Here is a 16,290-nt window from a genome sequence, read left to right as displayed (position 1 = left end):
TTTTTCTGTGGATATACCACAATTCTGAAGTCTGGTATCTCAGGGACATGCATGTTAACAAGAACACAGATGTTAAAATGAGTATTTCCCTAGGTTCCCATGGGAACATAACACTTCTTTCAGATCTGGATAGTTTCAAGATACTGGGTTAAACACTTATTAAAACATATCTAAAAAAGCTATTCCGAGATTTTTCAGTGGCGCCCCAGTTACTGTGTTAATGGCTGAAGGGGCAGAGACCCATTAAAGCACAGGGGTGCCTAGGAAAGAGCATGCAAGTGAGGCCCAGCACCTAGGAAAGACACGGGCAAGCAGCCAGAGGAATCTGAATGTTTGAAAAGATAGCTCAGCTGTTTAGGGCTGGAATGGGGCTGACACTCATCAGTGGTCGTAAAACAAGCTGTTATTGCATAATTTGTTCATGACTTTATGCACTCTTTACACTGTGTCTTCTAAGAACACCTGTCTGCTGTAGTTCTGTGTGCTATCCGGCCATTTGCAGCTACAACCAAACATACTCGCTACCAACTTGTAAGTGAAATAGCTTCTGTAGTTCCAATAGAAGTTATGTGGGGAGAAGTTCGTCATTCATTTGAGATAGAGAAGTTCTGCCTTTACTTCTGAAGGTGACAGAACCTAGCACTGGGGAAGATGACAGGAATCCCAGGGAAAAAAAGTCTACCTAGAGCTGGTGAAAGTCTCTCTACTTGCTACAGAGGAATAAAAGCATTGAGGGAAGTTGCATTCATAAACTGAAAGATACCTCCCGTCTTCAGAAGCTCTATCTACACACCTTATGCAGATTCCTGAACATGTACAAGCGCGTTCCTCCTCTCCCTATGCTTTCCATGTGCATTAGGACTTGCAGCCTAAACCAAAACTTGCTGATGCCAACAGGATGCTTTCTTTTGACTGCCATTTCATTTCTCCTGAGTGACTAGACTATGGAACAGATCCCGTCTTCTCAGGATCACAGACCTGTTAGCAATAATTACAACAGACCAGTTGCACGCTAACCTAAAAGCTGATAAAAATATAATTCTCCTTTTGAAATTAAAAATATCAGGGGGGTCTTACATGGAATAGCAAGAAAGTCATGGTGAGCATTAAACAAACAGATGAGATAAAAAATGTGCCAGACACTTATAACACTGTATACAAATGTACCCTATTAATAGAAAGATTTCTCAATTGCACTGATTTTTAAAGAAACAAATCACTGTAGATGAAACAAGTAGACTAATAGAATTATACCTCCTGGGCTGTTTTTAAAAAAGCAGAAAGATAAATAAAATGAGAACTTAATCTAGAACATCACTGGGATAACATAAATCAGGTTCTTGGAAAAATACAGATTTAGACAATAAGAGAAGTTGTGTTTCAATCAAACTGTTTGATCATTCAAGATAAGTATACTGGAAAATGAAATTTTCTGCTTTATTTGATTTCTTTAGGAAATAATCTTTCTTCTCTATTTCTATCCAAAGTACCAAAAATCCTGCCCTGAAAAGAAACAACTAAAATCTCCCACCATTCTCTTACTGAACACAACTCTTTTCTCCCATCTCTGAAATCAATGTTTCTTACAATGGTTACTTCATCCACATCGTCCATTAAATAGGCTGCTGCTACAGTGCCCTAATATTTCAATTTGCTTGTGATATTTTCAACATTTCCCTTAAGTTCTTTAAAAGAACATACAAAAGAAGAAAACTGCCTGTTTACTGAACAATAAAACATAAACTCTATCCTCCCTCTAAACAAAAGCTTCATTAGTCTTACATAGACTTCAGTTTCTTATTGTATAGAAAACAAAAAAAGCCCTACAGATGTCTGGAAAGGAATCCTGCAGTGAGAAACTTCAGGATGTTTATTTCATTTCTTAGATTGAAAGTAAGGTTGGAACTTGATCATTTCACATAATACCTTTTTGTAAGGTGCAGACAAAGACAAAATACAGCGTGTGGAGACTGAAGTCAAGTTGGGAATAAAACACAACTTCTTTTAAGCAACAGAGGTAATTAGCTATCAAGATAACTTACCATAGAAAGTAGCAAGTCCATTAACGCAGAGTCATTAAATCAAATTTTCATGTCTCTCTCTGAAAGATACACCCTAACATAAGCACAAACTCTTGGCTTTACAGCATTCAGTCACTCAGAGTAAGTGAGTCAAGTCCCTGTGCTCCAGAACCAAAACCCAAAGGTGCAGGAGTTGTGCAAAGCCACAGCAGGCCACTTGGCCAGCAGCAGCCTAAAACTGTAACAGCAGCCAGTCCATTCCTCTCTGGTGACATTTCAGTGACAATTTCAAAAGCAGGGCTTTCTCTCAGATATCACTCCTCATGTTCCTCATTATGCAAGAGGAAAACAGACCCGCTACTAACTTGTATGGGGATACACAGGGAAGTCCGTTTAGGATAGTCCATTACATACATGGAAACAAACTAGGGTGATTTTTAGCATTCTCAAACTACTGTCTTTTAGTCATTTGGAAAATCCCAAGGGAAGCAGTGGTGTGAAATAAGCAGTGTAATCAAATTCTGTTGACTACATGAACTGTGGAACAGGCTCTCACTGCCCCAGTGAAATGAAATGCCTTCAGCAAGGATCCTTGATGGTGGATCCCTCTGTTGCCCATACAACTAGTCAGGACCAAATCAGTCAAAGTCCGGAGCACATCAACCTCCTACCCAATCCACAGGAGACAGCTCAAGATGGCAAAAGTAAATTCCATAAGCCCTATGAAGGGCATAACAATTAACTATAAATTATGCATTGTCACCAATTGGGACATTGTACCAGAATAAGATATGTACACCTGTAATGATGACTGCACTCCTCAGAGCACTTATCAAACAGTTATCTTCAGGGATTGTTTATACTTAAAACTATTCACTTACACTGATATTTCAGACTTAAGGTCAAATATTAGCATCTACATTTAATGCTTTCTGGATAACATTTGACTGAAAGAATAATCTATGTAGGAAAAACTACAGTAAAATGGACAAATCCTGAAACAGATTTCAAGAAAGCAAATTGCCACACAGCATTCTTGTATCCTTCAAGCATGACAGTCTTGTCACCATGGTATTTCAGGGTTTGATTACCAGCTACAAAGAAAAAAAAGATTTTTTTTTTTGGAGCACATTTCTCAAACCTTAATGTTTATCATTTTTTATTGAGGAATTAGCAACAACAGCTGTACTGCACCCTACAAGTTCTTTAAAAGTTTATGAAGATTTGACATCAGTGGCAGACCCATTTACAGTGTGCAAGAAGGAAAATAAACAGACCAGGAAAAAGCAAGTGCTGGATATTTTCAGTTCATGTTCTAACCCCAGAAAACAAAAGAATCATTTTTCTTGCACTGCAGTTTCTTACCCTCCCAGTACAGACTTGTACATTTACACAGGAGGCAAGACAATCCCAATCCAATCTTAGAATGTCTCAATCATTCAGTCTTTTTCCTTGACCCAACTTATCACTTATCTTCACAGCTCACAGCAGTTTCACCAGGATGCTCTGTCTTCAATTTTTTATGAGATGGCTCTCCTGGGAGAAGAGACGTGCAATGCTCTAAGGATCGTGCAATTTCATCAATTGTCCATTTGTCTTCATAAAGGACATGCTCCTCTAGCGTAAATGGCCCATGTTTGGTTCGGGTCAGCTCTTGCATAGTGGCACAGGTAGAGAGTTCTACAGTAAAGGAGAAAAGAGGATTTAGAAAAAGTGCATGGTCAAGTTTAACTATCTGCAACTCACTTAAAATGTATTTTTACATGTAGCCTTCTACATTATTCTGCTTTGAGAAGGAAGTTCATGAAGACTCATCACTCATTGACATCTTAAATCTGAGGCAAGGAATTCCTTTGATTTCAACAGATCTCCAGTGAGATTTATCGATCTAAAGAGTTCAAAATCTGACAGAAAGTTGTCAAAAGGCTTTCCAGATTTAAATCAGAATGAAAAGAGAGGAAATAATGACATAAGATGTAAGCAGAACATTCTGTATTCACAAGTAACGTAGAAGACCACGCACTATTTTTCCACAGACTTTGAGGCCTTAGCACTTCTTGCCTTCAAGAAGGATTATTGACATTTTCATCCTGTGCCGCCTATCAGGATATAAACTAAGATAAGGAAAAATAAAAAATATAAACAAATGCTCTGCTCTGTTAAATAAATACCAGTAGGACAGAACTGCATCATGATGGGCTACAAAACATAACAGCAACCAGAGCTGATTTGTAAGCGCGCAGGTATACTAAAATATTCTCTTCCATCCTTTCTGATGAAGAAAGATTTTTACTGCATTTTAAATTTTTGAAAAGAAACCAGCTGAGGACAGACTTTATCTTAGTTTGTCATTAAAGGACTAAACATAAGCCAGTACGCTCAGAAGGCAGTAACAGAAAGAGAATCTTTTTGACTTGCCTAAGCACAAATAACAACATTGAAATTCATAGGGTTATCCCACATCACTTGCTTTCTTGATCTGCAAATGTATCATTTAAAACAAAAATTGAAATGGATTATCTGTTCTCCATCATGCAGTTTGATAGATACAGAGCACAAGACAAATAACCCTGTAGGGAAGCAGAACCATTCACAGTTCAGGTAAAGGAGAAAGAAAACACTAGAAAAATCATCACAAATGTAGAAGTCTTTCCAGCAGACAGGGTTTATTATGTGCATGGTAATGTTCTGTGCAATCTGTTTTCAAAATGTGATGAATAACGTTTAAAAATCTTTCTTCTTCTCAGCCTTAATCTGAGTTAGCTTTAACATATGGAGGAGGAAAAAAAATCCCCACCTTGCCTTGTATTATCTTGCTCAGTGCTATTACTTGCTCCATTTTTATCCCCCAGCCCCCAAGGTCCTCTGGCAATTATTTAGCCTTCATTCCCCCATGCTCCCAAGGAAAATACCTTAGTATATAAAAACAAGTGATAGCACTACAGTTCTACAAAATAGCACATAGTTCTAGTTGCCGGAGATATACAAAATGACAATTTTTTTCCATAAACAGACACATTCATTCCTTAAACTCTCATTTTTTTTCATGCCTACCTTTGCCAATGTCACTGACCAGGCTCCTGACATAAAAGCCACCACCACATTCAACATCTGGAATGTTAATAGTGACACGGTAAATTGCCAGTGTAACGTGAAATCTACTTTACATAGAAACCATGCCCCCACATAAATGTAAAAATGCACTAAGCAAACAACCCAGTGATAAAATATTTATAGGATGCAACATCAATTATTCATCCTGTAACATATGTGCGGGTGAGATTGCTAAGCCAGACGGGAGGGAAAGCAAATACAATGGCAACTGAACTAACTCACTAGAAATTAAGTACTTGCTGTGGTATGTTAACAAATGCTTCAGTCCTATTCATTTTAAAGGCTTCAGAAGGTTGTTTCAGATTTCTAATGATGAAAAGCTATTTCAAGTATAGTCTAAATGGACTATCAATGCTTTTAAGATACTGCACATGGGCAGCGCCAATAAAATTTTAAAAGTCACCTTTAACTTTCCCTGCTCTCTCAGCCCTTCCCTTCCCCCTCTGTCGGTGATCAGCTGCTAGTCACCCAACCATCAAGTAAGGGCCGAAGTAACACAGCACCGAGTTCTGTCACTCATACCTCCTCATCATTTAACATCTGGTCCATCAGAGGACCATGGGTCAACTAGGTAGCTGATCAATGCAAGACATTATCTTGACCTCACGGTAGCATCAAACATCTACAACAGTCTTTTTGGTTTATTTATTAATGTGCTTCTTAACATACTACCCAAGTTTCTTCACGTAGGACAGAAGGAAGGATAAGATCCTGCCTCCTCAACCGAGAAAGAGGCCTGACAGTAACCAATCCTGGTCCTTGCTGCGCCCTGGGAGAGATGCCAGCAGGTCTGGGCATCTGGGTAAAAGAATGCACAAAGTGAAGTAAGCAGACCTGAGAAAGGAGGAGCGAGCTGGAGGTTGCAAAATCATGGACAGATGCAAATAATCTCCTGACCAGCCTCTCAGAATTTTCCCTCACAGAAAGATTACATATAATCAGCTTAACTTAAAACCAAAATACAGTGCTTTTACTGCAAAGTAAAAGTCTCTGCACATGGGCTCACACCAAAATAAGTAGCTGAGGGAAATGAAACCCATTTCACTATCTTATTCCCATTCTGAGTGTAAATAAGCACTAGCAAGCTGGGAGCACCACTCTACGTAACAATCTTTGGCCTTTACCCAGTGTGAAGAGTGGTGGCTGGAACTGTTGGAGAGAGAGGCTGTACACTCTCACTGGCCGAGCAGGCTTTGCTTCCACTGCTTCTCCTCTCTTCATCAGAGTTGATAGCCTTTCTCCATCCTTCTTCAAGGCAGAATACCTGATCAGATAGAGCATGAAAATGTGTGTCGTACGGTTGTAATAGAACAAGCTTCCCATCCTCCAGATCCTGTTAATATTGTACTACAGTAGCATACATTTTACCCTTCTAATCTTCTCCAGTGCTCAAAAAAAAAAAAAAAAACCAAACAACCTAGTAAGTGCTGCTGAAATCTCTTACACACGGAATCATCTCATTCGCCAGGAGCTATGTAAACTGGAAAACAAGAGATGGTCTTTTGTTTATCTCTTGCTGTACAGATTTAAAAGTGTTTCATCACTCAATCTGTAGGTTATGAAAACAAAGGGTTTCTATAAGGGGTACAACACTTGCAGCTGCCTCTAACATACTGTCTCTCAGAAGTCTGCAGGGCGTACTCTGTTTCAGAGTCATGTTGAGCTGAGCACTGGGAGCTGCTCAGGCAGCTCCTGTAATTCTGCCTTGTACCTTCACTCGTTTCACACCGGGATCTTCCCTGAACAGCAACTGCCAAGCTATGTAGCCGTGTTCTAGAGTGGTTAGGGGACCACTGTAGAACAAAAAAAATTCATTTCACTGATTACATGAAACTGTATCCAAAGCTCCAATTTTGGTCTTGACAGAAAGATGGCCACAGAAAAATCAAAAAAGATCTTGCTCAAATTAGCTGAGAGTAATTTGAAACAGGTCACATGAAGCAGAACACCTACTGAATGAGTGACCTCACAGGGCTCATACTGGAACCACAGTAACCAATCCATTGCAAATGCAAAGGAAAGCATGTTAGCTTAAATCACCATAAAAGCCATCTGTCACAAGCTAAGTGTTTGCACATTGCCAGCTACTATGGCTCACCTGACTAGAAATGTGCTAATCCATGGAAGCTCAGTCACTAATCACTCATTCATACTCTAAGTTTTCAGAAAACTGATTTGAAGTCATTTAAGGGACTTCCACACAGATGTCAGTAAGCCTCCCCTTGCCCCACAACTAAAATTAAAGACTCAGAGCTTTGTTTTCTAATTGGAAGACAGGACAGAAGCCACCAAGCCCTGCAAAGCTGTTTAAGACTGCTTTGCTACTTTACATTTACCATAAAAAAAAAAAAAAAAGATTCCAGGTTACCATTTGTGCTTGATGTTCAAATGGGCATGACCTGCAGTTGCAAATGTTAAACTCCTAAGTCTGCCTTGCCTCTGTCCTCTTGCCAAAATGTGTCTTTTTATTTCTGAGAGAACTGACTTCTGTTGGCAAGCCCTGACAGCTGAACACAACTGCCAAGAGTGTCTGAATATTGTGGAACTTACAGTGGAGGAACCTGCATTATGTCCCCTGTGAACTTTTGCAGCACGTTTTCAAGATCTCCTTTTGTTATCTGGTCTGTAGAAAGAAAACAGTAAGTACGTTAGCATTGATTATTCACATGGCACTAGCAGCATCAATCATGTTCTGCAAACAGAAACAAAGAAGAAGTCCCTCTCGTCTGAATTTAGATTGGGTGAAAAACATCAAAGAGAAGAGATAAAAACCAGAATGTAGGTAGGAGTGTGAATTATCACAAAAAGATTGGAACAAACTGTCCAAGGTGATTAAGACAGTCTGGACGCTTTCAGAAGGGCAGAAATCCCAATATACACAGTTTTCTTTTGCAATTTCTCTCTCTTGTGACTGCAAATTCATTTTTCTTGGGAACTATGAAAAAACTACAAAATTTGTCCTATTCTAATTTTTGTTAAAAGGGCCAAAAAGAATAAATGCTCATCGGAACTTGGCAACTTCTCTTTAAGAGTACCTAAATGCAACGGATTATTAGAGAACAAAAGCATCATGTTTTTTTTTCTAGTGAAGAAAAAGATTGCATCTGGAACAACAGATCAAATTTCCGTATCAAACAACTAACCTGCAAATGCACACCAGGGTATTGTTATATATTAAGTAAGGCAATTTTACTGAAGAAATCCTGTAAAAGAAAGATAGCTGCTTTAGGCAATCCACTCTCTTTTAGAAGTACACACACACACACACACACACACAACTGTCCCACTTTTATTAGAAGGCTATAGCCTAAGCAGTTGATTGCATGGGTCCTTTGAAATACTATTCAATGGAGATGACATTCATCCCTAATTTGTTTGGAGTACAAACATAAGATCTGTAATCACAATGGACTTCAGTGCATTTCTACCGTCTAGGACTTGACTAGTCCTGTTTCTCATAAATTATATTCAATTAGTGTCACCCTGCTAAGTCAACAGCATCCTGGAAAATAAACCAACCAAATTTATTTATTGAGCCTTCATTATGCTTTGGAACAGACCTTTACTTGCAAACCTTACAGAACAGATGTACTTCATGCTTTAAGTAGAAAAGAGGAGGTTTATTTCCACAGCAGCTTTGGAAGATGGCAATGTGGTACCTCACTTTTGCAAAGTGCACTTTGCAGCCTCAAGAGCAGATGCTGTCCCTAGGCCTCAGCAGCTGTCTCAAGAAATGTCATTAACAGCAAGGCTGCAAGGCACAAAAGTCAGTCAGGGATGCTGAGAGACCAATGTACATCAGAATATGGGGTAGGTAGGAACAACAAAATCGATTGTATAGTAAGTCTGGATCTTCTTCTGAAGAGCTTCTTGCGTGGTTATTTCAATCTTCTGTTTGTATTACTCTAGTTTAGCAACATATCACGACAAAACTACACGGTGGAAAGTCAGCATGACCCAGCTCTATGCCGGTGATCCTGGCAACCTTCTTGTGCACCCCACGTTGCTTCAGGCTAGAATTTAGTATTTAAGATCTAAGCATAAGTGACACTTGGGATTCTCTTTCAATTTTCACCCCATAAACTGCATTTGTGGCTAGGGCATTTAAGGAGACACCTGAGTTCAGTTCCTGCTCTGATCTCATATTCCCCTGATCGAGAGGTTACATCTAGCCTCTGAGGAAATCACTCATGCCATAGGCAATCTCTACCTCAGGAAAAAAAAATTCTCCATGTGAGGAATGATGTATTAAGCCATTAACAAACAAAGTTGTATGGTCTATTGTCAAAGTAAATATTTACAGATGAGTTTGCTAAGATCTAGAATAAATCATATTTGCCTTCTACGATACATCGTGGCACAAGCTGGCTAGGTATTACATTCTGAAAACCTAAACCCATGTGCTGTGCTTTTTTTTTTTCCCCCCAGCATGCACTGCCTTTGTGTTAATGGATTATTGCCCTCTCCTAGAACAACACACAAGCTGGTGGAGCTTTCATCCAGCTCTCAGTCACAAAGAATACGCTATTAGTCTCATCCAAATGAACAGTTTCACGATGTCTGAACTGTGTATTTGTCCCAGGCATCAGTCTGGACTCCTGGCTCTGCAGGGCACAGAGCCCACACTGGGAACCAGCTCCGTCACCACCTTTCAGCTCCCACAGTCATTACATCCACAGCACAGGTAGCGGGGAATGCCGTCCTGCTGCCCAGGAGAACTGTTTTCCTTCAGGCCCTCAGCCCACCGGTCTGCCTCACCTGGCTGTGGGCTTGGGTTTAGTAGGTTAACAGCTTGTCTGGTCAGCAAGTTTAGGGCAGCATTTGGACTCAACCCTCCATCAAGCATGAAATATAAACACACCCATAAAGGCTAATTAGCATCGACAGTCCCAAAACTTTCCCCATGTGACTTTCCCTCTCCATTCCCTGAGAGTAAGGGGTTGGGAGATGCTTCTGTAGGACACATCTGTCACTGCCCTTGCTACCAAGAGTTAGTGTTTCCTCTCAATATCATCATCGTAAATACCAAATATCCTCATCTGCTATATCGTGGACCATGAGTTTTTGCTAGAAGCTGGACTTAAACTGCAGCTCTGTGTCCTTCCAGGGAAGGGTGTGGAGGCTGCCACCCTGTTTCACAATGATTTCAGTGAGGATTGCCAAAGTTTGGCCCACGGGATAATTGCATCTAGTCCCCAGGAGTAACGACAAGCTTAGCTTAGAAGAAAATGACTGCACCTGCTCTGTGAGTACACTATGTAGAATACATTCAATTCAACACACTTTTCTAAATTTCTTCCTAAGCCCTTAGACTGGCAGAGGGGCTACATGATCTATGCACAGGCTACGCGCCTTCCAGTGGACTATTCCTTACGATTCTATCAGCATCTCAAAGTACCCAAAACGTCAGTTCTCCAATGTTTCTAAAAACATTGAAAATGAGCCTATTAGCTTCCAATATGAAAATTTTAAAAACCAGTTGTGCTTCTGAACACTGGTGACTGTTGACAGATTTTCCTGCTATAATCGTAAAGGAAGTTAATTCAAGTTACCAAACCAAAAGGTGCCAATGGTGCCACAACCTCAAGAAGCCTCCACTGAAGGGTGATACCGCCCTGTGCTTGTTAACAAACCACACCAAAACAGAACACAAGAATCATCCATGACAGCCCAACAGAATCAGCAGATGACCTCGACTCAATCTGGCCCAGCACAAGTTATTTGCAAACAGACAAGCAGAATGCTGAAAGGAATACTTTTTCTAAATTATTCAGGTACTGCTATTAAACACATATTTCAGCATAATCAGCAGAGACCTGCAGAAAATCCTCATTAATTTTGTTCTCCGTGTCTGGATATAGCCTGTAGGCAGCTGGGAGGAAGTGGGTTTCAGAATGCACATTCCTGTGCATAGTTACAAACACTAAAAAAAGGGCGACGAACATTAGCGTTCTCAAGAAAGCATCAGAGGAACACAAAACTCTACTTGCTTCGAAGTGAGCATCTGATAGCCTGGGAGCAGTATGAAACCATAACCTAATTTCATGTGGAAATGCAAATTTGTTGTCTGATAAGAAATAAAGAAAAAACTATGAGAAGTTCAGGAGGGGTTAAACCCAAGGTACACCCTTTCATTGCAACTAACTATTACACAACAGCTTGCTTTCTAAACTGCTGTCTAGGGACACTTTGAGGACTAAAATGTAACACTTTCTTATAATTAGTATAGCAGGCAACTTTCTGCAGGCATTTTCATGTTGAATGACTCCACTGAACCACAAGAAGAGTTTTACGTATCTTGCAAACTGTTTTAGTCTTTCTCTGCACTAAGGCCCAATCCTGGATGCTACTGGCACTGCAGGATTTATATTCCCTAGCAGATGCTCTGCTTCTCCCAGGATCCTTCTAGGTGTTAAAGGAAAGCTGAAATTCAGCTCAAATATCTGATTCGTCTGTTCTTGGAGTACCAATTGGGATGAAGGATAGCAGGCCAGCCAGAGAATCATGCAGAAAACCAAGCTGCTTTGGAGAAGACATTGGAAAAGATGAGAAATACCTGCTTTATCAAAAGAGGAGGAAGGAAGGAAATACAAAATAGGAAGGTAGCATGGGGAAAAAGAAGGTGTATGCACGTTCTCTCTCTCTTCTTTATGCAGAACTCAAATCTGACTGATTTGTACCAACATGGAAAGCAACTGAGACCAATTTTACAAGCATTTCTTTCAGCCATTAGCTTCAGCAAAAGGAAACTTTGTCCAGCACCCAAAACTGCACTGCCGCAGCAATGCTGATACTGCTTTTCATGAGACCACAGGATGAACTGGATCATGCAACTGATCTCAGTTTAAAAATATAAGCAACTCAAAAAAGGGGGTATTTTTAACCCAAATCAGTTCCCCAAGCACACAGTCTAACAGAAAGCTAAACCACCATAACAGAGGAGGTGGTGCTGAGGTGGGAACTACTATAACAAGAGCTGCCAGTGAAAGAAATGCGCACGAAAACACCACTTCTGTCTGCAGTAAACAATACAAAATAAAAAAGCAAGACTAGTGTTTCAAGAAACATATTTTTTTAAAATTAACTGACCACAGGAGCTGCATCTAATTGAAATGATATTTCACAGTTTATATGTGAGTGAGTACCTACAATGAATACTACTCAGCACAGCAGCACCACAGCATTCCACTTTCTGGGAGGTATACATAAAAACCAAGAAAGTGTTCTCCAACCATCATGAAGTGTTGGCAACTCTAACACCATGTGGATGCCTTCAGAAGCTTAGAGAGAGACTTAGAACTTCATCCTGAAGCAGAAGCAAATGTTCCAACATCTCTGAATAACATTACCTAGTAAATAATACTATTTAGAATGATCCATCAAGTCAATGTGGACAACAAACTCACACTTGCCTGCCTTGTGCAAAAAGATAAACTGCAAAAGAGAGGAGATTGGGGGTGAGGGGTGGAATCCAGGCTACCTTTTTCATCATGCTATTAAAAAAAGATAATTTACTTCATGTACCTATTACCAGGTACCACAAACAGTGTGGGACCTGTAAGAGTTGCTAAGCAACCAGTTACCTTTTTTTTTTTTTTTTTTTTTTTTTTTAACTTTTTTCCCCCAGCTTGTGAAAGAACTAATGGCAAATACATTTGATGTGTCCCTAGTTAGTCCTACGTTGTTTCTAAGATGTCCCGGGTATTGTGGAGTGTCCACTCCAACAAAGCCACAGTCAGGAATAGTTATGAAGCCTTGAACTCATGCACTGTGCTCTGCGGGTCAGAAAAGTTCATTTATTAAAGTTGCTAGGACAAAGACTGCAAGCAAGAACAAGATTTGGCAGGTGAACATATGTAGAAAGTAGTTTATGCCACCCTCATTTTATATTGAGCAGTCTGTAGTTAAAGGGGTGTCCTAGATGGAAGATTTAAGGACTTTATTCCTCCACTGGCCTTGAAGGGTGTTACTAAAAGAGCACTCGCGGGACTACACACTGAAAAAGGAAAATTTTACTGGACACAACATGTCATTTGTCAGCCTGTCAAAGACTTAAAACGACATAGTTCTGCCCAATTCTATTTTCTCCCTCCTAATCTAATGCCTGGTTTGTTTTTTTTTTTTCCAACAGAAATGAACACTTGCATTGGACATAATTGCATGAAGCTGGTCTGAATTATATGAGCACTGAAGTTGAAGAAGAAATAATCTTAGTTTGATTTCACATTTAAACTTAATTGAGAGAGTCCCAAACATCTTTTCCTCTTTTCTATGATAGAGACCATTTATGCCTTCAAATTACATCAAGTATATAGATACACTTATGCTTACCGTAAGGTTTTTCTTCAGTTACTTTTCCTGTGGCATCCAACGTATCAGTAGCTTTGCCCAGTAGTCCAATGGCAGTGTACTTCTGGGAAGGAAAAAGACAGATGAGTCAGGTCTTCAAGGTTGTTTTTTGGTTTTTTTGGGTTTTTTTGGTTTGGTTTGGTTTTTTGTTTGGTTTTTTTTGTTGTTGGTTTTTTTTAAATACACACTGCAAGTACCAAGTACTTCAAATCAGGACAGGAAGAATACTATCTGAATAGTCAATCCAGCAACTTTGGGTAATCAAAAGTAAAGATGAAAAGACATGGAACTAAACAAAAGTTAAATCCTGCATTACTACACGCGCCTATGATTTCAGTTTTAGAAACCCCAGGAAGAAGCAACATGGAATGTAATTTTTACTGTAAATACATCAATATCATAGAGAAAATAATAGGGCAGTAAAATCAAAGTCTCTGTGGGGCGCCAGATGTCACTGTTGAAGCAAGGCACATTGAGTACCTTTCACAGACAGTTTTTCTGTTCCTTCACAATTGAAAAAAAAAAAAGATACAAAGACCTTTACTTGTGAAAGCAAAAAACCCACTTCCAAGGCAAAGCATTACAACAGTTCTGCCATGAAATGCAGTGATATGCAGTAGCCTAAAGCTGGAGTTTTGAACATCTGGAATCTGGTAAGGACCCTGTGACCAGCACAAGGAGTGCGAGGCGACTGAGTGACATCTCTGCTCGTCATGGATTCTCCAAATATTTATATTCCAGGGGTTTTCCTTACACAGTTCTTCTCTAAAGATTTCTTCAGTGTATGTATTTGTAGCTTGCAAGAAGGAATTAACCTGTTCCCAGGCCAGTAGCTCTTGCCCTTATTGCGTTTCACCTGATGTCCTTCTCCTCCACGTTTTCACCCTAAGTACTGTCAGGTTGTGGGCATATGGCAGAAACTGCTGAAGCTGACAGAAGGCCTCCCATGAACCAGCTGCCCCATGTCTTTTCACAAGGTTGCGAACACATGAAGGCTCACTCTGTAACATGAGTTTGGGTCAAGTTTGGAGATACCTTCAGGTATTAAAATCTGCAGTTTGACTCACTGCCTATCCCATTCCATTCCATTTCCCTCAGCCCTATGTTAAGTCCAGAGGCCTTCAAAGTAAAGCACTTATACAGCCTGGGAGAGGTGGTTCAAGGTGTTCCACACGCCTAATTCCCAGTAAGGTTTCAATGAACTTACTCCCAACTGAGCTAATACAAATTTGAACCAAGTCATAAAAGGATGTATCTTCTAGAAGTTGGTTGACCAAATTTGACTGAAACACATCCAAACAGGTATAAGCACTAACATTTTACTCTTTGATGCAATGCATCCTTTTTCATGTACTTGCAAAGTACAAACAAGCTCAAGTAATAACAGTGTAGGCATATAAATCACACGTAGAAAATGGGACTCCTAAGACATGCCTTGATTTTGTTCCATGTGACAACCTGCCACTTGCATGTATTTCTTCAAGCAACTGCCACGAAATGGAAGCAGCACGAACAGTCAGACAAAAGGCAGTGGAGTGCAGACTTTAATATAAAAATAACTGTACTCTTTGCTTACCACATTAAGGTTACCTTTTTCCTAAATACTGCTGATGTCTGAATCCCCTGACAACTCTGCAAAATTAGGCATTTTAAAATCAAATTCTTGAAGTTTACATACTTTTGGAATGCATGGAAAAGAAATGAAAGGAAGAATGGATGAAGGCTGCTCCACAACAAATATTTAAATAAACTGTAAAGTACATTATCTGCTTTTAGGACCATAAAATTGCCTGTTTTCCAAGACATTTAATGATCTAGTTCTTAACATTTAATAGCATAGCTAGAAAGAGACACTATTCAGCAACTATTCTAAAGGTTAATAAAAACACGTGAGCATATCTTCATAATTCTAGCATGATGAATGATCTCAGCAGTTCGGTAATACTCTAAATCTGAAAGTTTGAGACCTCACACACCATCTTCAGATGTTTCCAAAGTACTGATATTACTTCAGTTTAAATGACTTTCTTCCTCTTAACTCTGGTTTTGGCTATCTTTCTTCAGGCTGTCTGTTACAATAACATGTTATATTTGATCTCCCAGCAACGGAGAGAGAGTATCATCTGTTTATATGTAAACACAAACTGTATGAACAATACAATCCAAATCTCAACACTTGACTTCCCCTTTAATTTCTGCAGAAAGGGCAAAAAGCCATTCAATTTGTAAAAAAGCATCCTTAAAAATTAGTCACAAATCCCCATTCCTTACAGGAGCCTTTGAAAAGTCACAAAAGACTCACGCCAGCAATGCAATAATCCACAAAGAAAGCTATAACAGGTCAGGAAATTAAGAATTACAGTTGGTTTATGGTCAGTCTCTGGAGTGCCCTTGGGTATCTACAATTATATATCATAATTCTTACTAGCCACTTAATAGGGTTTACTTCCCCTTGTTAGTGTGCAGGACCTGGAGCTTATAGAAGATAACATGAGAGTCCAGACTTAATCTATTGTTCCTCTTATTTTGTGTCAAAATTCAGCATTAACTCTCCTTAGACTCTAACTCACACAGCCCTCAGAAGCGCCCAATGGATTCTGAGTCATTTAATAAGTCTTTGGTGACCTTTTCTCACCTGTGTTGGCAATCATTTATTTCTTCCAGTTTCATAAAATACATCTAGGGGCATTCTTCCTGTACTCTTAAATTACAAATCACTGCAGGAACACAGACAGCAACTGCTCACGACCACACTGCCTTCAACCCACTCAACCTGAAACAAAAAAAGCAAGGTAGGAGGTGTTGT

The 16,290-nt window shown here is 39.6% G+C and overlaps 1 protein-coding gene across 6 annotated transcripts in view; it reads right to left on the bottom strand.

Annotated features, from left to right (window-relative positions):
* Positions 1-3,163: 3,163 nt before the first annotated feature.
* TRUB1 (TruB pseudouridine synthase family member 1) overlaps positions 3,164-16,290 on the bottom strand; it is a 29,142-nt gene continuing 16,015 nt past the window's right edge. For 2 of the 6 annotated variants that reach the window (XM_009476060.2, XM_087767155.1), the window contains 5 exons: positions 13,467-13,548; positions 7,686-7,758; positions 6,260-6,399; positions 5,076-5,132; positions 3,164-3,701 (listed from right to left, as the gene is read on the bottom strand). In XM_009476060.2, coding sequence (XP_009474335.2) covers positions 3,487-3,701; positions 5,076-5,132; positions 6,260-6,399; positions 7,686-7,758; positions 13,467-13,548 — 567 coding nt within the window. In that variant the 3' untranslated portion in view covers positions 3,164-3,486. Of the gene's footprint in view, positions 3,702-5,075; positions 5,133-5,804; positions 5,934-6,259; positions 6,400-7,685; positions 7,759-13,466; positions 13,549-16,290 lie in introns of all 6 variants that reach the window. The other 4 variants (XM_087767154.1, XM_087767156.1, XR_015706773.1 and 1 more) reach the window with 3 other exon arrangements.

Source organism: Nipponia nippon, unplaced genomic scaffold (assembly GCF_047370975.1).
Source record: "Nipponia nippon isolate SJK-2023a ecotype South Korea unplaced genomic scaffold, ASM4737097v1 scaffold_3, whole genome shotgun sequence".
In the NCBI taxonomy this organism is placed as follows: Eukaryota; Metazoa; Chordata; class Aves; order Pelecaniformes; family Threskiornithidae; genus Nipponia; species Nipponia nippon.
This window is presented reverse-complemented; position numbering and strand designations above follow the sequence as displayed.